Below are 22,925 nucleotides of genomic sequence, written 5' to 3'. Positions count from 1 at the left end.
AGAGTTCCACAAATTGATTATTATTGTTGTTGTTTTTATTAGTTGGGTCTTCATGACCCAACTTGGGGTTTTCTTGTCAAAAATACCAGAAAGGTTTCCTAGTTCCTTCTCTATTTTTAACAGATGGGGAACTGAAGCAAACAGTGACTTGCCCAAGATCAGACAGCTAGTAAGTGTCTGAGGCTAGATTTTAACTCAGGTCTCCCTGAGTCTAAACCTGGCACTCTATTCATTTCACCCCCTAGCTGCCTATCATCCATCATCATCATCATCATCATCATCATCATCATCATCATTATAGACACCAAAGTTGTCTAGACTTCCTTCTTGCCACTAGACTCTGATGATTCTGGAGGAGAGATAGGCTGATAACTCTGTGTGGCTCTTCCTGGTTTAAATCCAAGTCCCTCCTATCATTGCTTCTCTTTGAGAACCAAGGAGGAACAACAAAGGAGGCACAGATTAGGAGGAAATCAGGGGATATGAGATGTGTGCCTTTAGATAGATTATCTAACATTTCAGGTGGAAAAAAAGAAAAACCCCAAAGAGTAAATGAAAAGAATAACAAAGAATAACATCAGTTGTAAATTGCTCAGTAGAATACAAAGTACTCTTGAAATTACAGAGAAGTTAGCCCTTTCATCTCTGAAACTTCTACTTTGCCCCATCCCCTTCTGTCCTGATTAATGACAACTGGCTGACCTCATTCACTATTGCTGGCAGATCTCAGCTATATTTCATGTGAATGGGAGAAAACACCCCTTTTCCCTCTCCTCTTATTTAGGATCCATAATCAAATCGGCTCTGAATTATTCCTGCTAGGGACTGATAGTCTCTCCCTCCCCTCCACCCATGGCCCCACTTACAATCCTAGTAATTTTCTAAACCAAAGTAGCCTTCTTCTTTCTTTCCTTCCTTCCTTCCTTCCTTCCTTCCTTCCTTCCTTCCTTCCTTCCTTCCTTCCTTCCTTCCTTCCTTCCTTCTTTCCTTCCTTCCTTCCTTCCTACCTACCTCTTCCTTCCTCTCTTTCCTTCCTTTCTTTTCCTTTTCTTTCTTTCCCCTTCTGTCTTTCATTTATACATAGACATCATGAATTAGTTATGCATAGACTGTGAATGAAAGTCTCCCTGTGATCCTAAGCACCAGATGGGTCTCTCTCTAGAGCTGGAGTATCTGACTGTTAGATGGTTACCTCATGCTAATAATATATGCTACCTTGGAGATATGGATCCCACCTTGTCAGTAAGAACGCTGTATTATGCCCAGTAACTCCTGTTCAGACAAGGATCCCAGAGGTAGAGAAAGGAGTTTTTACCTTGTTGAAGGCAAATGAATCCCACCCACATTTCCACAGCCAAAGCTCACCGTTCATGGAAGAAGAACACATAGATGGTGCCAACAGAAGCCATGATCCAGACAATCCAGCGCATGTGGGAGGCCCACGGACCAAGTTCCCGGAGATTAAGCCTAAGAGACAAGAAAAGATGGAGATGAAAAATGTAATTTCTACTCTCACAACAGAGACTCTGTACTCAGAAACTAATTCTTTATTTGAAGGAGCTATGTGAGAAATATTTTTATCTTTATATCTTCCTAAGTGATAAATTTTCCATTATTTAGATTAATACATGGGTGGCAAGTCTGGAATGAAGGATTTTGAAAAACTAGGGCATCTGGGGAGGGGATGTACTGATCCTTTGAGAGTTACCTACTCCAAGAAGGATGATCATATTTTTCCATAATGAGTCTCTTATATCTATGGCCAGGCTTACCAAATATCTAAGTCTAGAATAGTTAAAGGGCACAGCCAGCTAGCACAATACTTGGCATATAGTCATAATTTAATAAATGTCTTTTCATTCTTTTAATCAATATACACTTCTTAAGTGCCTCCTATGTACTTGATATTGTGCTAGGTATTCAAACACACTTGCTCTGACCCCCTAAAGTTTCTTAATAAGAGTTGCCTTTCCTGTCCTGGCATGCTCCATATTCCCCCTACCCAGTTCCAGTCACCTATAGCTGCTAGACATCCTGGGTCAATTCCACCCAAGGGTAAATACCATGGTAAATGATAACCTACTTGCATTCATTCCTCAATAATTAACATAATTATACTGGCGCTTACTCTGAGTGAGTTTAAGCCCCCTTTTGTTATTGTTCAAATCCCATTCTCCACCCTATCCTCACTGACTGCTCCCTTGTTCTCATCCTCTTAACTCAACCTGTTTCATGCCTGTTTCATAGGCAACAAACTAACTTATCTTTAAACCTTTTCCTTTCTTATTCCTTCCATCTTCTTGCATTCACAGAGATTTGGCTCCCTCCTGATGACAGAGAAGAAAAAAAAAAGAAACAGTCTCTGTCCTCAAAATGCATATATTCAACTCGAGGGGAAAAACCTGAAATTAAAAAGCCTTAGTATTATATGAGACACTTCATTATTTTCCTCATGCCCTTAAAGTCATAACTAGGAATTCTTTTGCCTAGATCAAGTAACATAAATGATGTTCATGGCAAGCATTATGAAGCATTCTTCAGTTGAGGGGAGGACTGATGGAGAAAGATTCATGACCTATAGTTGGGAAGGGTCCCATGAAAGGGAAAAACAGGTATATCTGGGCATGGCAGGTAAACAGTTCACCCAAGATGGTCCTCTAGTAACTTCCTATGTTAATTATTCCTTTTTAAATATTTTTACATTTTTTTTGTTTTTAAATCACCTATATTTCCCAATGTGTTGTTCCTTCTTTCCCTGCTAGAAAGCCTGTCCTTATAACAAAAATTAAAAAGATAAAAAAATTCATTGAAATTTACCAACACGCAAAAAAAAAAAAAACTATAATCTCCATATCTCTGAAAAGAAGATATAGTGCTTAATACAATGCCTAACACATAGTAAGTAAATGTTTATTGATTGAATGAATGACATCTTTTTTCTTCTGCTTTATTATAGTGAAAAAAAATTGGACCTGTGATTTTATAAATACAGGGAGGTGAGGAAACTTCTACTAATGTAGGACTGCTGCACATTCTCTATATAGTCTGTTCTTGCATGAGAGGTTAAAGATCTTACTCAGTGTGATTTACCAGTATGTGCTAGTCTGTATGAAACCTATTCATTTTGACTTCCAGACCACTTTCTAGTTACTACTGAGATAATCTCTTTTCTTATATTTCTTCCGGATCTTCTGACTCACTTTTAGAGGGAAGTCTATTTTATATCTAAATGTGTAATACATTTGAAAAAGAAAGTGGCAGGAATAAGAAAAAATGTATATATTAATTTTATGACAAGTCAATTAGCTTTTCTAGTTCATGATTCAAGAGAAATGCCATGTACCCCTGCAGTCTGAGGACTGGATATATCTATACCTGCAAAAGTAGAGAGAAGACCTTTCAAAGGTAAAGGTAGGATGTAAATCACAATTGTTTCTATTTTGGCCAGAAGCCCCAAGGGTCTTCCCCTCCCAGACTAAGTTGTTTATGAATGGGGAAAAGGGACCGTTCTTAATCACTGAATGGGAGGGTTGCCTTAGTCAAACTGAGACTTATTAAAAACCTTAGCTTAACAAAGCCAAGGTCTCACGGCATCCGGGACCATCTCCAATCATCCTGATCTATATCTGGCCACTGGACCCAGATGGCTCTGGGGGGGAAAGTGAGGCCACTTCAATCCAATTGGTATCACCTCCCTGATGACATGGTCCTCTTTGAGAACAAAGGACAAAATAACAATATTAGTCAGCAACCTCCCCCCACCCTTTCTTTGCAAATATAGATTTTTGCTACCCTGTTTCCCATTGTTTTCCTCCCAAAAGCCCAAATCAAAGTTACTAAATGGGGAGGGCAACACACACACCACACACTTTTCTATATATGTGCATATGTGTATATACATATAAAAATGTATATATAAATAAGCGTATATACATGTTTTCATGTGTGCATTTGTGTGTGTATGTATATATATATATATATAATATATATACATACATACACTATGGAATCTTGGAATATAATTATTTATTTCAGAAGTCACCAAATATATTTGTTTATATAATTATGTTTAATGGTTTGTCATTTTCTTCTCCAGTTCATTTTACAGATGAAGAAACTGAGGCAAATGAAGTGAAGGGACTTGCTCAGAGTCACACAGTTAGTAAGTGTAATGAATAAATATTAATTTTGAAAAATCCTGATGCTAAAAAGCCTTTCTTGTAGACCCAGACTGCAGCCCCCCACTCTACTCACCAGGGGGCATACGATGCTGCTATAAAGAAATAGATCACCATTCTGTCAAACATGTGCAGGCAATGTTCCACCATCCTATGAGCAGGGGGGAAAAGGAGAGTTTATTATGGCCAGGTCATTCTTCTTATGAAAGAAATATCAATAGAGGGAGCAATTCTACTGAAAACACAGATAGGGAACCGTCAATACCGACAAGGCTGGAGGTAGGGGTCATAGAAAGCCCTCTGAATGGGGAGTCAGAGCTTCGAGATTAGAATTCTAGCTGCTGTTGGAACTCCTAATTCGGATGAAATTCTAATGCAAATTATAACCCAAACTCCCAAATGTTAGCACGTTCTATTAAAAGAGGCCCCGTCAAAAGAAGCCATTTATAGTATCTGTCAAATTATATAATGTATGCTAACAAAAGAATAGAAAGTATAAAGGCTTGTGGGTTCCCTCTTCAAATGAAACAATAGAGCGCTGATTTTTCTCTATTGTGTAAATTATCCATGTTTGTTGAAGGCAGACTGGGGGAATGCTATAAAAAGTTTTGAGAGACACGAATGAACTTGGCTGTAGCCTCTCGCTATTCTGCTTACCCATTAAGTGTCTCTATCTATGACTGACTTCCAGGGAGTAGACTCACCTTGGTGTTCCCTCACAGGGGACCCTCTTCCCCCTACTACAGAATTACACGGAGGCTGTACAGCACAATCTCAACTTGGATGGGCTGCAGGAGGTTGAGTCTACCTCAGCAAACTCCTGTACTTGCTGTTTGGGGTTTTTCTTGGCGAAGATATTGGCTTGTCATTTTTTTTCCAGTTCATTTTACAGATGAAGAAACTGAGGTACATGAAGTTTAGGGACTTGCTCAGGGTCACACAGTTCATAAGTGTATTTCTGAGTCTGAATTAGAATTCATGAAAATGAGTCTTTCTAGTTCCAAGCCCAGTGTTGTATCTATTGTGCCACCTAGCTATTCACCTGGCCCATAGTAGGTGCTTAATAAATGTTGATTGATTAAAAATAATTGCTCTGTACCACTCCTGGGTCTGTATCCCAGGGAAATCATAAAGAAGGGAAAAGGATCCACATGTGCAAAAATGTTTGTAGCAGCTCTTTTTTGGTAGCAAAGAATTGGAAAATGAGTAAATGCCCATTAATTGGGAAATGGCCAAATAAGTTGTGGTTTATGAAAATAATGAAATATTATTGTTCTATAAAAAATAATGAACAAGCTGATTTTAGAAAGGCCTGGAAAGATTTACACGAACTGATACTGAGCAAAACAAACAGGAACACATTGTTCACAATAACAGCAAGAATGTATGATGATCAACTATGAAAGACTTGGTTCTTTTCGGTGGTTCAGTGATTCAAAGCAATCCCAATAGACTTTGGATAGAAAATGCCATCTGCATCCAGAAAAAAAAAAAAAAAAACTAAGGAGACTGAATGTAAATCAATATATGCTATGTTCATTTCTTTTTTTTTTTCTTCCACAGTTTTTACCTTTTGTTCTGATTTTTTTTCTCCCATGATTCATAAAGCAATGAGTATTAAAATAAATAAATTTTTAAAAATAAAAATAATAGTTCATGTTTCTATAACTCTTTAAGGTGCACACAGCACTTTTCTCAAAATAGTGCTATATGACGAATTGTACAAATAGTCTTCTTACTTTCCAGAGGAAGAAAGAGAAGTTTGAAAGCTCAAATGACTTGCCTAGAATCAGACCTACTAAGTGTCAGATTCAGTTCATGAAATTAGGTATTATTACAATCAAGAAGTTAGAAATAACTGAGTTCACCTAAGTATGTGATGCTGGGCAAGTCACGTAAAACTGTTTGCCTCAGTTTCTTCAAATGTAAAAAGGACATAATAGCATCCACATCCAAAGATTGTTATGAGAATCAAATGAGATAATACTTGTAAAGCACTTAGGACAGTGCTGGCACAAAATAGGCACTGTTTATTCCCTTCCTCTCCCTACCCTTGTGACTATGAGGCTATAAATGTAACCTATAAAATGAGGATGATGATACACCTACCTCAAAGGGGTGTGCGTATTAAATTGTATAATATCTTTAAAGCTTTTTGCAAACCCTTAAAAAACTATATAAACATGAGTTATTATTATTATATTTTACTATCTGTGGTACAAAAAAAAAAAAAAAAGCAGCAGCAACTACCACAGTGTAGAGTATCAATTCTCAAAGTGTGGGCTATGGTCCCCTAGGGATCCCTGATACTCTTTCTGGTGGGTCTGAGGTAAAAATTATTTTGTAATAAAACTAAGATGTTTTATTTTTTTAATGCAATAACTATAGGTAGAGTAAATATATGAAGTATGTGAAATATATGTGTATAGGATAGTAATAAGTAATAAAGCAAAAAGGTAGGATAGAGTTAAAAGATTATAAGGAACTTTAAATACTAAAGGTATTAACTTAAAGTTAATGAATAGGAAGTCACTAGAGTTTATTGAGCAAGGAGAAGACATGATCTGAATATGTTCTCCCCTCTAGTCTTGAAATTCCAGGTCATCTGAGGAACTCAACAACAGTTAAGATCAATGTAACAAGTTTAGCATCTGCTATGTAACTGTTACCATCCTAGACAATGGAGTTATGAAAGAAAAAAACAAAACAATTCCTTCCAGCAAAAAGCTTACTTTCTTCAAGTGTCTTTATAAGTAAATAGAACATATAAGGAATAGGGATGAGGACTGTATTTAATTAGTAAAATGAAAAAACTCCCTCTACCATTGCATCTTCTCTGAAACTTGGAATCTTGGAGAGTTGCCTTAACCACTGAAATGTTGTGACTTGCCCAGTATGTGTCATATACTTAGTATGTATCAAATGCAGGCCTAGAACTCAAGACTTCCTGGCTCTAAAATAATTCTCTATGCTATCTCAGCCTCTCCAAAACCTAAACATTATACAAAATAATTTTGAAATTCCATCTTTTGTTTGATGGAAACAGGGATATGCTAAAACAAGCTTGTACTAGCTTTTGAGAGCCTGATTGTTAAAATTTCAGTATACCTCAAAAATTGTCAAATGCTACAAATCAGGACTTGATTTTTTTTAATTGTCTATACTTAAGAAAGCAATAAAGAAGATGTTAATAATTCAAACTAAACTTAAAAGTTTTGTTGTGAATTTTGTAAAGTTGGTTGTTAAACACTTATCAACATACCTCTATATGGAATTCTGTGATTCATGAATAAAAAAGGAGGGAGAACAAGAGACAAATAAAGACACACCTAGAAAAACAGAGGAGAGAGCGGAAAAGAAGAGAGATAGAGACAGAGAGAGAGAGAGAGACAGAGACAGAGACAGAGACAGAGACAAAGAAAGAGACAGAGACAGAGAGACAGAGACATAAAGAGAGAGGGGGAGGAGAGAGAGAAAGAGAGAGAGAGGGAGAGAGAGAGAGACTGTAAGGGGGAAGAGGGAAGGAAGAAGACGGGGTGGGGGGGGAAGGAGTTAGAGAGACAGAAAGAGAGGGAAAAAGGAGGGAAAGGGAAGAAGAGAGAGGGGAAGAAGAAGAGGGGGATGGAAAAGGGGAGAAAGAGACAAAGAGAGAAATGGGTGGAGAATACTGATTCTTGAGTAAGTCCTCACTATTCCTTTCCAGCTATTTTACTTCCAAATGGGAGAAGATGCTGCCTTACCTGAGATGTCTTTTCTTCCAGGAGATGATGTGGAATATCGTGGAGACAACAAAGAGACCACACAGGCCAAAGCCATAGATCCAAGCAGAAATTGTTTCCCAGTCATCATCAGACAGGAAGTAAAGGTTGGAACTGCCGAGGATGCTAGGGATAATCCAGAACTGGAAATGGAGAATGGATTTCAGTTGACTGTGGTAGCCAGGTCATTTATACAGACCAACTATTTCAGAATTGGCCCTAGACTTTCATAAACTACCTGCTATCGTAGGGGCAGTAGTGGAGATTAGATCTATGATTTGGATAAGGAAACTTCCTCTATCAATACAGGCTGGCCCCTTCTCTGCAACTTATATTCTCAGAGAGTTACCTACAGCAAGAAAGAAAAAACAGATGCAGGCATATTCTTTAATGGCACATCACTGGTCAGTAATCTACCAATACTGTCCAGTAAAGCATGTGACAGGGTACGTAAGTCAGGGATTGGACTTCTGGCTGGTATGCCTGTTTTGTTTTGTTTTTCTTTAAACCACAATGTTATTACAATAATGGACTGATATTCTTGGAAAGGAATAGAGATCATCCATTCCAAGTCTTGCATGTTATAGAAAACCCTTCAATTTTCTACCCTTATTTATTGTAATCAGTGTTTCTTTGTTTGAATCAATCTTAGAGCCACTGAGGTTGTTGGCAACTTGGTTACGATGATGGGGGTAGCCATGATTCTATACTTCACCTTTGGGAGGAGAAAATTCCAGTAAAATAAGGAAATAAAAGATCTCAAAGGCTACCAACCCAAATGGCTAGGGGACAACCCCTGTAGCTGTGATCAAGGAGACTCAGGTCTATCACTGAGGCAAAAGAAACTTTAAAAAACACTGGACCCAGAATCATAAGATTTATCTTACTATAGTTGGTTCCATATTATTCCATGAGATATAACAAGGGGTCACCTTTGAGTTAATATTCCTGGGCTCCAGTCATGACTCCCAACACTACCTAGCAGCTTGACTCAGTTTCCTCATCTGTAAATGAGGATAATAATAATAATAATAGTGATAACTCATTATATTGGGGTAGTATTTTTTATAGATTACAATGTGCTTCACATCCATTTTCCTATTTGATCCTTACAACAACCTTAAATAGTTAAGATATTTTTTATCCCCACTCTAGAAATAAGGAAACTGAAATGCTGAGAAGGAAAATGATTCCCCTAAATTTTCAGAGAGATGGAAACAGAGCAGACATTCAAACTCAGGTCTTCTGAATTCTTCAACTATTACATCTCATAGGAATTACAGGATCTTTATTCTAGATTTGAAAGGACCTTCAAAGGCCGTGAAGTCCAAATCTTCTCATTTTAAGTGACTTTCCCAAGGTCAGAAAGACAGTGAGTTTAAGAGGTTAGAAAATGAATCTAGTCTGATCCTAGAGCTTCTTTTCACTGTAACATGTTGAAATAGTCAACATGAGAGAAATGAATAATAATAATAATAATAACCAACAGGCATATCACACAAGGTTTACAAAGCAACATAGATAGATAATTTCATATATATGTATACACAAGCATATATATGAAATTTGATCATTACAACAACCCTGGGAGGAGGGTGCTATTATAGTCCCCATTTTACAAATGGGAAAACTGGGGCAAAAAGAGGTTGTAACTTCCCCAAGGTGATATAGCTAGTAAGACTGGAGGCTGGATTTCAACTCAGGTACTCCTGATTCTAAGTTCATTACTCTATGCATGGTGTCACCTAATTCTCTTTAAGTACTATGCAGTACAAGTATACAGTATTATTAAACACCATTTAAATGGCTATTAATAAAGAGCTTTGTACCAGAATTATATGTGTACATCTTGTCGCTCCAATTAGACTGTAAGCTTCTTGAAGTCAGAAATTACTTCTTATACTTCTCTAGTTAACCACACATCATCTTAGATATAGTAGATATAGTACATGTTGAATTGTGAGTGAACCTGTCACCTTAATATTAGAATACTCTCTTCCCAACACCTCCTTAAATATTAACACCTTGTATATTTTGGAATATCTTTCAGCTGAATCTCCCCAAACACTATACAAATATAATTTTTAAGTTATTCTTAATATTATCTCAATGAGACAATAATGTTTACCTTTTACTATAGTTTCTTTATTTTGGAATTTAAAACATTACATACCTAAGACATTCGTTCATCCATCTATCCATTTGTCTATCTATTGATCAATCTATCTACCTATCTATCTGTCCTTCCATCCATCTGTCTCTCAGCATCACAGTATTAGGCAAGGTTTGTGATATAATGTACAATATGGCATGTAAAATGAATGATGCCTTTAAAAACAGACTCTGTTCTCATCTTCAATCTGGACTGAAACCATATGGTATTCTAATTACTAGCCTTTTAAAAAAAATTATGTGAAATCCTTCTCCCCCTCCTGTTTTTTTAATTATAAAGAAACAGTTCCTTCTGTAGTTATATTACATTCTTCCTTCCAGAATGATATAATAGAAGACCACTGTATTGAAATCAGAAGACTTGGTTTCATAACTTAAATTCACCTCTTATTAGTTGTATAATGTTTGACAAATAACCTTATTTCTTTATATTTTTCATGTGTAATATGAAGGGGCTAAACTTGATGATCTTCCAGCTCTGACATTCTACAATTCCCTGAACCATTTGTTTGATATTCAGTTGACTCAAACTCAGTAAGGGACTTACATTGGTAATAGTTATAGTAGGGACAGGAAAATAATAAAGCTCAAGAAATTCAACTGTAGAAAACACACTCCTGAAAGCATGGTTGGCCAAACATTTGATAAAAACTATGGGTTAAAGGGGATCAGAATCAGTACCCAAAATAAAATCATCATCACAGATGAGAACTCATTCTGTGAAGAATTATTGCTGACTTTTACCTAATGCTCAGCCAAATAGATACAATCATGCTTAGACACCTTTTCTCTTTCCTGAAGACTTCCTTCTGTCTCCTGCCATGAAAATGGAATGTTCCACTTTCCCAGGAACTAGGGGAAAAGGGAACAACTTGAATAAGTATATATATTTTCTAACAAAAAAAAATCCACCTATTGAATGATTACTTCCCGCAGATACATATGGATGAAACTAAGGGCTTCTTTGCTGAGAAATACATCGTGTTGACACCAAAAGCAAAGTTTTTTTTGGGGGGGCCTGGGTTCACTTAAGTGGTCCTCACAATAAGATTGTATTGATTTCTCTGAAACTGATGAGAACCAAAAAGACTTTGTGAACTCCAGTGATCCATTATGGCTTTTTCATTCCTGCATTTATGGTGGTCACCACAACTATTCTATTCTTTTGAAATGTAGTGTTATGCTGATAAAGCTGATGTACACATTTACTTTCTCTATCCACCAAGAGGGCATAAAGTCTGACAGAGCTCCTTCTTCCTAACCCCTAATTAAAGAAAAAAGGAAAACTCACAGCATGTGTGGCACAGTTGGCTGCATGTTCATATTCTGTGGGCTGGTATCTTTTGTTGGCCGGAACTCTGTGATTCATGAACCTGGAATGAAAAACAAGAACTCTAGTAAACTCCATTGGCAACACAGAGCAAACTGGTGAGGCTAGAGATGTGCCAGAAACTGAAAGCAATTATCATTGGAGGGAGTAAAGCACAGTTTAACATACAACACAATAATTAAGCATTTAAAAGAATTGGGAGTTCATTATAAGCCAGATATATTCATCATATGTTCAAAAGGTGGCACTTCTGGACACAATGAGATTTTATATCATCCATGAATAGTGATATCTTTGCCTCGTGATCATATATGTCTGGATAATTTTGTCCTGTTTCATGGTCATAGAATTGCAAGCTTAACCCTGGTAACCATCCATCTTCCAGATACATGCCATTGGTCAAAAGGGAAGAGCAGGATGGGAAGAGCAGGATGGAGAGTTTAGCTTTATTGATGCAAATCTATTGCCCCTCCTGAAAACAATTAAAAAAAAACAACATAAAAACAATTCAAAGAAATTCATCCTACTTGCTAGTAGAGTCACAGGATCCTGTATTTAGAAATAAGGAGATCTCAGAGGCCAATTCCTTTATTTTACAGAAGAAAAAACTGAGGAACAGAAAGTGTGAATAATTTGCTTAAGATTATACAGGTTAGCAGGGGACAGAAGCAAAGCTTGAATTCTGGTATTCTGGTTCCAGATTCAGTGCTCTTTGTACTGTGCCATCATCTTTGTATACAAAAGACAGAATTATTATTTAAAAGGAACAAAAATATTCTCTCATTCACAGCAGCCTTGTGAGGTAGGTCACCTAAGCAGTATCATCCTCATTTCCTAGATAAGGAAACTGACTCTCATAGTAGTTAAATGGCAGACATACCCAAGGTCAGGCAGGTAGCAAACAATCAAGCCAAGCCTGGAAGCCAGGTCCTCTGACTTCCTAGTCCAGCACTTTTACCAAAATACCATACTGCCTGATTCTCCCTTCTTTTTCATTCTCATTTCCTGGGCACTTGTAAAGTAGTTGTCCCTTCAAATACATACCTTGGATTTCAAGAATCTTTGAGCAGCAGCGGCAGTGGAGACCTGTGCATATTCAGAGCAGGGAGGGTTTGCTCTGTGGCATTTCATCCCTGCACAGAATCTGCTGGCACTGAGATGAGAGCTTTCTTTTAATCTTCTAGGTTAAACACATCTCTGTCATCCACACAGTGTCATGGCCATGAAACATCTTGGACCTGACGTCACAGCATACGGGTCCCCTACGCACCAAGAAGTAGCTCTATTCTCATTTCCCCCACCCACTCAGACAGGAGCCAAGAGCTCTCAGTATTATTGATCTTCTTCGAGGTTGTGGCTATGCTACCTTTGCCATTCTCTTCTGCCCTGAATACTCCATCCCAAGGCAGATAATTTAGCACTCCTAAGTCCCAGATACTGTGAGGTTCTCCAAAGCTCTTTTTGGTTGTTCTATTCCTTCTTTATCTAGTATAGTTTGTCCCTCTGTATTGTCTCTCTATGCTTCCCTTTTTCCTTTGATTCTTTCTCTTGATTTTTATTCTCCAAACTTCAGAAGAGTTTCTCCCAAGGGAGCTGACAGCTAGGCACACACGCAAGAACAAAAGGAGAAAATATCTAGGAATTTCATGCTGTGGAAAGCACAATACTGCTCCTTTGAACCTCTTTACATCCAAAAGCTCTCATATGCAAGACTCCTGCCCAATTCTCGTCTTTGTCATTACAATTCATTAGTCAAATAGATTGGCTAAATCCTCCTGAATAAAACTCCCTCTCAGATGTATTTAGTTTGATAATATGATTGACTTTTAAACAAATATAAGCATGAGATCATAGATCTTAATCTGAAAATCTCTTAGAAATATCTAGTCTACTTCCTCCTGCCAATTTTATAGATTGGAAATTAAATTTTAATTTAAGGAAATTAAATCTTAAGGTCACAGAGCTAGTAAACATCAGAAGTGGAATTTGAATCTAGGTCTACAACTCCAGAGTTAGTATTCTTTTCACCATATTGCGTTGTATTTAGACATTTAGACAAGTTTCATCTTCAAAATCATAATTTGGTTCATTGTCATCTTATTTAAGAAATTGCTACAGCCACCTCAACCTTTAGCAGCCACCACTTTCATCTGTCAGCTGCCATCAATATCAAGGCAAAACCATCCACCCGTGAAAATATTCCAACTTGCTGAAGTCTCAGATAATGGTTAGCATTTTTGACAACAAAGTATTTTTTAATTAAAAAAGATACAAAGTCATCACTCTGGGAGAGTTTACGCTTATTCCATGTTTATGCCACAACTGATAACATTGCTAAAACCTTTCCTTTATGGAAACATCACAAGAAAATTAGACATAACTTTATATCATATCACTACCATTGTCATTATCTTAATGTTCTCTCAGAGTGTAATACTGTATCTTTTCCCATAGATTGACTTTCAATGGCTCTTAATTATTTCTCCTTTTTTATTTTTTGTGGCAAGGCAACTGGGGTTAAGTGACTTGACTAGGATCACACAGCTAGTAAGTGTCTAAGGCCACATTTGAATTCAAGTCCTCCTGCCTTCAGAGTTGGTGTTCTTCTCTTAGTTGTTTCTAAATAACCAATCTACCCTCACCCTAATTTGTCACGCTTGAACCTCTGAAGCCAACTGACAAAGAGGTTGTCCCAAATGCATTTTGAACAATGGGAGCATAGTTGTAATAAAGGTATTTCAAATAATAAAGGTACTTCAAAAGGAGACTTCTCTTATTGGATGGCCAAATTCTGTTATGCCTGCTTTTTTTTTTTAAAGCAAAAATCTCATTATTTTATTATAATCACATCTCCCATGCCCTGGGCTGCCCCTGAACAGAATTTTGCTTTGTTCACAATGTCAGAAGTTGTCATTAAAACTTTCCTTTTAGACTTATGATGAAAAATGCTGTCCATACCCAGAGAAAGAACTGATTGTGTCTGAATATATAGATTAAAGCTTTTTTTTTTTTTGGCTTTTTTTTTGAAGTTTTTTTTTGCAATATGACTTTAATAGAAATGTTTTGTACAACTTCACATAGGCCTTCTCAATGGGGGAACTGTGGGAAAGAAGAGGGAGAATCTAGAACTCAAATTTTAAAAAACAAATATAAAAAAATTATTTTTACATGTAACTGTAAAAAAATTTAAAAAACATAAAAACCCTTTCCTTTTAAAGTCTGATTGGGTAAATTAGAGGCCATTCTTTATGGTGTCTCTCTGGGGCTGACCAACCCATTCAGATCCTAACCTAGTCTAGGAGGAGGTAACATATGGCACTGGAGAGATATGGCACTACTCTTACTGGCAATTCATCCCTCCTCTCCATATGTGCTCCCTTTTCTCTTTTGTTTTTTGCTATTTCTCTTGTTTTCTACAACTCCTTTTTTTTCTTATTTTCTTCCTTCACCATCATTAGGCCTATCAGATATTGCTTATCCCTATTCTTGGTCTAAAGGATTAAAGACCATACACATTCAAGGCCCATTCTTTGACCTGATTTGAATCAGTAACTATTATTAACTCTAGCTTACTAACAGCTCTGTAGCATGTGGTGATGGCAAAGGGCAGGCAGTGTAACTAGCAGTTCTCCATTCCTTTATAACTGAATCTTCAGGAATCTACACTCAATACTACCACATTTTAATCTTGCCAAGTCAATGTCAGTATCAAAGAAGGGGATTAATCTGACATTTTAGGTGAAAAGACCCAATAACAATTCCTAGACTCTAGAGCTGCTGATAGCAAACAACACAAAGACCCTCCTAATTATATAGAAAGTGAACTCTGGCCCCTCAGATGAAGTCAATGTAAATCTAAAGGAAGGAGGATAGTTAAAGGCAGGACATCTGAGGACAGATTACTTCATTAGGAAGTATTCACCTTGGATGGAATTGGTTATCTACAAAAATTTCCCCAGAAGTAGCTCACATTAGGCTATGATTTGTAAAGGTGTTACTGATAACATTAAATAAACTCCTTGACTCTCACTGAGAAACTGCCAATCTGTCACATTCTGGAGCCCACTGTCAAGCATGCTCTCTAGGGAGGGGAGAGTGATCTCAGCAGATGAATATCAGATAAGCAGCACTCAGGCTGAATCTGAGACACATGACATCCTCACTTTTATCTCCCTTTGGTGTTCTGAGTAGCACAGGAAAAGACCACAGATTGACACAGACATCCAGGGAACATAGATGTAGCCAACATATTTCTTACAACTCCCAAGATGATTAGCAGCTGAGTACACACACAATGAAAAGTGAAATGAGAAAATGTACAGGTCCAGGCCATTGTAACCACAATGCTGTTATCATTTCTCTGAGCTTTACTTGGTATTTGTGCCCAAACTTTCTCCCACATGCAGAAAAATGTGTACTGGTTTGAAGGTTACATTAGAAATGTTTTTCATCACTGGCTCTAACTAGTTTCCCCACTCTAGTCCAGGTGAAACTGGCAATAGCCAACATTCATCTCTCATACTTGGTCCCAGCTGTGCTCTGCTCCCATGCCTGCTATTCTGTACTCATATTTATATAGCCACTCAAGGTCTACAAAATGATTTCCTCACATCTTGGGAGTCCTGTGTGAGGGCACACATGGATAATCCACAACTTGGAAAGCCTGACACTAGAAGTTCGCTTGATCTCAAGAGTTCTGAACTTAAGTTAGTGCTAAAGTTGATTGGATATCTGCACCAATAAGTGAGCTCCTAGGAGCCAGAGTGAGGATACCAGATTGACAAAGGAAGGACAAATTGGCCAGGGCTGAAAATGGTGCAAGTCAATGCTTCCATGCTAATTAGCAGTAGATTGGCTCCTAAGAAGCTGCTGCACTTCCAGCCTGGGAGAGCTAGGGAGAGACCCAGTCTCAAAAAACTAAACCAAACAAATCAAGCAACAAAGGTATGATTATCCCCATTTTACAGATGGACAAACAAAGAAACTAATTTGCTGATATTCACAAGGGCACATTAGACTAGGACTCAAATACATATTTTCTGACTTTAAAACTGATGCTCTTTTCACTAAAATACAATGTTGGCAAAGTAATTTAATATATGGGAAACTAATATTGGAAACTGTGATATCATAAAGAATACTATGTTAAGGAATGAAGATTTTGGTGTGCCATGATCCAAGTCAGATTTCTTTTTGAATTGAGAAGTAGTATGTTAATGTGGTATGGTGGAAAGATTACTGAAACTGAAATCAAAGACTAGCATTCTGATCCCAGCCCTAACATTCAGGTTCTGTGACTAAGTCACTTAATCAAACCTAATCTGACAACAGTATTCTGAGAAGTCTAGAGGCTTTATTAGGCTGTCTAAGGATTCTATGTTTTTTTGAGACTCAACCTCATCGTTCATAGTAGCTGCTGCTAATCATGTATCCAACCTCATTGGTCATCACTAGAGAAGCTTTAACTTGTCCCATTTCCAGATTAGATCAGTTCACTTCTCTTCCCTGGTGCCCTCCTGCCATATTGGTGCCAGATTTAGTGTAGATATCCCATCAATTTTAACTTTAACTCAAAACTCCTGAACTCAGGAACCCACCAGTCTCAGTCTCCTCAGCACAAGGATTACAGGCATATATCACTGCATCTGACTCATAAATAAAGTTGAGCCCCTTCTCTACAATCACCCCTAGCAAATGATCATCTAGTCTCTGCTTGAAGATCTCTAAAGAAGGGAAACTACTTAGAATAGCTCAATCCTTTTTTTTTTCCTATGATGGTAAAGAAGTTCTTCTTGACATTAAACTTAAATCTGATTCTGCAGTTTGCATTCATTGCTTCTAGCTATGTTCTGCCCTTTGGGACCAAGCAGAACGATTCTAATCCCTATTAATCAAGAACCTTCAAATCCTTGAAGACTGCTACCAATAAATACTTGTTGCTAATGATAATGATGACAACTGGTATAAAATACTGAAAAGAGGGCTAAGAGAAACAAGTCAAGCCACTGTATCTCTAGCACAATCCAGGGGACAGGATGCTTTGCTTCTAGAGGATTGTATTATTTACTCAATGAGGCAATATAGTACAATAGAAAGGGCAGTGGGTCTGCCTTTGGAGTCCAGGAGGACCTAATTTCAAATTCTGCTTCTACCATTTTACTGTCTATATAACTTGGGGCAAATCATTTTGTTGCTCTGGGCCTCAGTTTTCTCATCTGCAATGTAAGGGAATTGCACTAAGTTGGTATCCAGCCCTAGGTCTATCATCCTATATTCTGCAAGGAAGGGGTGATCTACATGAGTCAGCTTGATGTGAATATCTCTTCAGTAATACACAGTTTCTTTTACCTAATTTCTGCCTCAGCGAACAACCTTTTCAACTACAATTTGAGTAGATCTGAGTGGACCTGTCTGCCAGAAAGGTGTTACCCTATATAAATAGGCCAGAATCAATTAGCCTATAAGGTATAACTCTCACTGTAAAATAGCAAATGGAAATTCATGTCTATAAGCTTGTCTCTTGTAAATTTGATTAGGATGATTAGATTACCCACAGGATCTAATCACTCTTGAGGGAAACTGATAGTAATCAAGTTCCTGAAAATGAAGAAAGCTAAAAACCAAAGCCTCAACCATGGTGAGCTCACCAACTACAGACACCCTGGAGACTCAGCCTGAAATAGCCAATCACCCTACCCACCTTACCACACATGTGAGCCAGCCACCCTCCTAATTTTGATCCAGCTAGAAGTTGGAAGGCAGAAGCCAGGGGAACTAGCTAAAAAAAAATAACTCCACCGGTCATTTTTATTAGCAGAATATTATCAGAAACAGACTAATTTTTTTTTTTTTTTATAAACTCCCAAGCCTGACCCGAGAAAACAAAGCCTGAGTAGGTCTGGCTAAGACTCAGCTGGAGAATGGATTTTGTTAACATTCTCTTCCAACTTGGTGGAACAATCTCATACAACAGGACATTATTCTACTGGACTGGTTGCCAGGCAACCATCCTGCACTTCCCTGCAACCCAATTTGGGGTTTATTTTTCTTCTTTTTTTCTTGCACTCTTCTTCTTGGTCTTATTCTTTTTTTTCTACAAAATTTTAATCCTCTTTCTTCACATAAGCCAGATATTAAGGGTTCTATTGTGATGTCATGGTTTCCATGGTAGCACATGGACAGTTATTTATTTGTTCATTCATTCTTTTATGCATTCCACAAAACCTTGCTTGTCTCACACTAATGTTGGCACTAAATATGAGAGTGAGAGTAAGAGACAGTGAAAGAGAGGGAAAGAGGAGAGAGATACAGACAGAGATAGAGACAGAGAGAGAGAGAGACAGAGATACAGAGAGATAGAGACACAGAAAGACAGAGACAGAAACAGACAGAGAGATAGAGAAAGAGACAGACAGAGTAAAAGAGGGAGACAGTTATAGAAACAATGAGGTGGAGAAAAGACCCCTGGTAACATAATTCCCATAATCCTAAGAAACTGAAAACATTCCTTTGAAACTGAAATAGGGAAATCCATTTTTCTCCTTCTCATTAGACAAGTGAATTCCATTCTGAGGCCAAATCCTGGGGCTTGTTTGAAACAATTGTTCATTTCATTTGAAGGGGCCTGGTATTGGGAAAGAATTTGATATGGCACCTCAGTCTCAAAGCACTTTCCGTCAAACTACACATATTCTAAAGGGTTACAGGGCAGGAAGACAGATTGGTTCAATGGGATAAGTGGAGACTGGGGCTCAGAGCTTTGAATTTCCATGTCAACTCTATAATAATCTCATTCTAAAGATCAGGATCACAATTTTTTCCCATGTCTTAATTTTACAACTAGATAAACATAATTTTAACTTGCTTATGTCCAGGGCCATAGAGAGTAATATTCTGTAAATATGTATGTATATACATGCATATGTATTTATACAATTATTAAAAAATCAAACCTGTGGTTTCACTGGTTTAGGGAACCTCCAGGGAGGAAACTCCCTTTTACCAATGTAGATTGGCACTGGCAACTTATAGTCTTAAAGAGTTACTTCGTCCACTAAGAGATTAAATAATTTGTCCAGGGTCACATAATCAATAAATATGAGAGGCAGATCTTGAACCCAAGCCCTTTTGACTGTGAGACCTTTTAATTTTTTAACTGCCAAACATTGCCTTTATGTATTACATATTATTATATATAGTAAAAAAAAAAATAGGAATGAATTTTTTTCTAAGGATAACCACAAGGAGAATGACCTGAGGTTTTTCTGACAGGTGGAGAATATTAGGAAGGAGGGTCAAGACAGTGGAGTAGAAGGAAACAGTATGGGCTTCTTTACCTAAAATCCTCCAAACAAAATATTCTTAATACATCAGATGGAATACTGATGAGAAAATCCAAGAAAAAGTCAGAGTGAGTCATTTTTCCAGCTTAGGTCTGCATAGGAAGAGGAACAGAGAAATCTATGGACACAGGAAAGGATCTGGCCAAGGAAGCACTTTAGAGTTCAGGGAGAGGGGTTGTACCAGGAAAAAAAGAAATGATCTTAGATTTATACCAACTACCAAATTTATACTACATAGTCTAGGTCATAGGCAGATCTGTGCTCAGGGATGAAGTTTCAGGAGAAGCAGCAGCCTTGGCTACATATGGAGCAAAGAGTAAGATTAGAAGCAAGCATCAGCAGCATAGCTCAGAATCCAGAAACAGAGTGGGGTCTCAGTTCTAGCTTCTAAAGCAACTTGATGCAGAAAAACAACCATCATGAAGCCCTCACCAAAAGGGGATCCTGAAGTTCTGTTGCTCTGAACCAACAAAGCTTCCCATGAGAATGATTTGGCTGAGTCCAAAATCAGTCTTCTATTGCTCAGATCCAAACCCAGGTCAGGAACTTACAGAGCTTAGACAAGCAGAGGGCAGAAATTAAACTTTGCCCTGGGTCAGACCACTTTGGGAGCACTGAAAGCTTGTCCTTGAGATAATTGGAATAACCCAACATTCAATACCCCCAAGAAAGTAGTAACAGGCCAGCCCAGACCTTCCCTTCAGAAGTGCAATACAGTCCAATCTTAAATGAATTCAAGAAGTAGGCTGAAAGGATGAACAAATATAAAAGGAAACAAAACATAAACAAAAAGTTATTATGGTTACAGGGATTCTTTAAGACACAAACCCAGAAAAAAGTTACTCAGACACATACAAAGTCTCAAAGAAAAACACAGGTTAGGCACAAAAGTTTCTGGAAGACTTTTAAAAGAGGCTAATTTTTTAAATAAGAGAGGTGAAAGATCTAGAGAAAAATATTGGAAAAGAAATGAGGACTATGGGAGAAAGAATTGGAAATGGAATTAATAGTTTGGGACATGTGATACAAAATTTTGTCCAAGCAGCAAACACCTTTAAAAAAAATGGACCAAATAGAAGCCAACAATTCTATGAAGAAACAAAAAATATTACAAATAAAGTCAAAAGACTGAAAAAAAAATAGAAGTGAAGGTGAGATATTTCACAGCAAAAACACACATCCCAGCCTTTCCTCTTTCTCCTAATGGATATGCATTGTGTGTGGCCAATTGGACCCACAAGATATTTTGGCCAAATCAGTTCAGATACTCCTAGTCTCTGGGATGAAATATCCCAAAACACTGCAGACAAATGCAATTTCTGAATAGACACTAGAGGAACTAAGTGTGACTAACACTTCTTTTCTATCCTGAGATAACTGATTACGGTCTCCTTGCAAACCTCTTCTTTCTCTAAGATGAGGAAACAATGCTATGAGTTTAACATTTGTGAAGGACATATTTTATACCAGGCTGTCCCCTAGAAACTGGGGTATACACAGATTTAAATGAAAGAATACCTGGCCTCCAGGAGTTTATGTCCTGTTGGGGTGGAACAACATGTACAGAGAGAAGCAAATACAAAATACATATGAGATGTTTGTTTAGTTTGTGCCTGATTCTTTATGACTCCATTTGGGGTTTTCTTGGCAAAGCTTCAGCTTTCCTTCTTCAGCTCATATCACAGAGGAGGAAACTGAGGCAAATGGGGTTGTGTCTCACCCAGCGTTAAAAGCTAATAAGTGTCTGAAACTGGATTTGAACTCAGAAAGAAGAGTCTTTCTTACTCCAGATCTAAATGCTCTATCCATTGTACCACTTAGCTATCCAAAGTAGTTTTTGGAAGGAGACTAGAACAACTAGAGATAAAAGGCATTCCAGGCATAGCAAACAACATGGGCAAAGATACACAGCTAAGTGGCACAACAGTTAAACCACAGGCTCTAGATACTAGTTGTGTGATTCTGGACAAATCACTTAACCTATTTGCCTCCGTTTCCTCATCTGTAAAATGGGGATATTAATAGCATCTACCTCCTAGGATTGTTCTGAGGATCAAAAGGGATATTTGTAAAACACAGTGCCTTGCATGTAGTGAGTACTATATAATTGTTAGCTATTATTATAATAATTTTATTATTATTATTAAGAGATAGAACATTGTGTAGGAGGAACCTCAAGTGTGGAAAGATTGGCGGGAGACAAATTGTGGGGGTTTTAAGTGCCAGAGGAGTTGGGAATTTCAGAATCTCAGAATATCTCTTGCTTGTGAAAGGGATGAGAACACATCTCTACAGGTACCTCAAGCTCTATCAGGATCGACACAAAGGTAAGAACATTTGTATTCACATAACCAAATCCTTTTCTTTTATATCTCACTAGAAACCTAGCATGTTAGCTCTGGAAGGGACTTTCTAGATGATCTAATTATATGCCTCCTCAATTTAATCAGGGCAGCTGGATGATGCTGGGGTAGGAGTCAGGAAGACTCATCTTCTTAAGTTCAAATCTGGGCTCAGACACTTGCCAGCTAGGTGACCCTGAACAAGCTCCAGTTTCCTCATCTGTAAAATATGCTGGAGAAGGAAATGGCAAACCAGATGGGGTCACAAAGAGTTGGATATGATTAAAATGATTGAACAACAACTAATTTGTATCAAGGGAAGCTGAGGTTCAGAGAAGTCACTTAGCAAGTGAGTAGCAGAGCTCGTTCCAGAATCCACCACTAGTTCCATACCTTCCTATAAACAGAAAAAGAAAATCCTTCTACCATAAACATTACATTCATTCCCCACTCATGACTTTGCTGTCCTCCATTCTGTACTATAGAACCCTCTTCCCTCTTTGCTATTCAATTCAATCCATCCTGCAAATCTTAGTTTAAGTTTCACATTTTCCATGAATTTTATTATGATCTCTTCAGCCCATTGAGGGAAACCAAAAGACCCAGGTTCTAGAACTAGCTCTAACACTTACTAGTTCTGAATGACCTTAGAGGCAAGTCCCTTTATAACTAACCTATTTTTATGAAAGCACTTTAAGGTTTATGGATCACTCTCCTCACAACAATCTTGCCAGGTAATCAGTGAAGGCATCATAGCCATTTTATAGGTAAGAAAATGAAGGTTCAGAAATATGACAAGTAAA

At 37.6% G+C, this 22,925-nt stretch overlaps 1 protein-coding gene across 5 annotated transcripts in view; it reads right to left on the bottom strand.

Annotated features, from left to right (window-relative positions):
* MMD2 (monocyte to macrophage differentiation associated 2) overlaps nt 1-22,925 on the bottom strand; it is a 111,695-nt gene that overhangs the window by 23,295 nt on the left and 65,475 nt on the right. For 3 of the 5 annotated variants that reach the window (XM_031940931.1, XM_031940902.1, XM_031940909.1), the window contains exons 2-5: nt 11,400-11,481; nt 7,919-8,079; nt 4,255-4,329; nt 1,366-1,467 (exon numbers count right to left, since the gene is read on the bottom strand). In XM_031940931.1, the coding sequence (XP_031796791.1) occupies nt 1,366-1,467; nt 4,255-4,329; nt 7,919-8,079; nt 11,400-11,481 (420 nt within the window). Of the gene's footprint in view, nt 1-1,365; nt 1,468-4,254; nt 4,330-7,918; nt 8,080-11,399; nt 11,482-12,482; nt 12,659-22,925 lie in introns of those variants that run through there. The other 2 variants (XM_031940917.1, XM_031940923.1) reach the window with 2 other exon arrangements.

This window comes from Sarcophilus harrisii, chromosome 1 (genome assembly GCF_902635505.1).
Source record: "Sarcophilus harrisii chromosome 1, mSarHar1.11, whole genome shotgun sequence".
NCBI classification, from domain to species: domain Eukaryota; kingdom Metazoa; phylum Chordata; class Mammalia; order Dasyuromorphia; family Dasyuridae; genus Sarcophilus; species Sarcophilus harrisii.
This window is presented reverse-complemented; position numbering and strand designations above follow the sequence as displayed.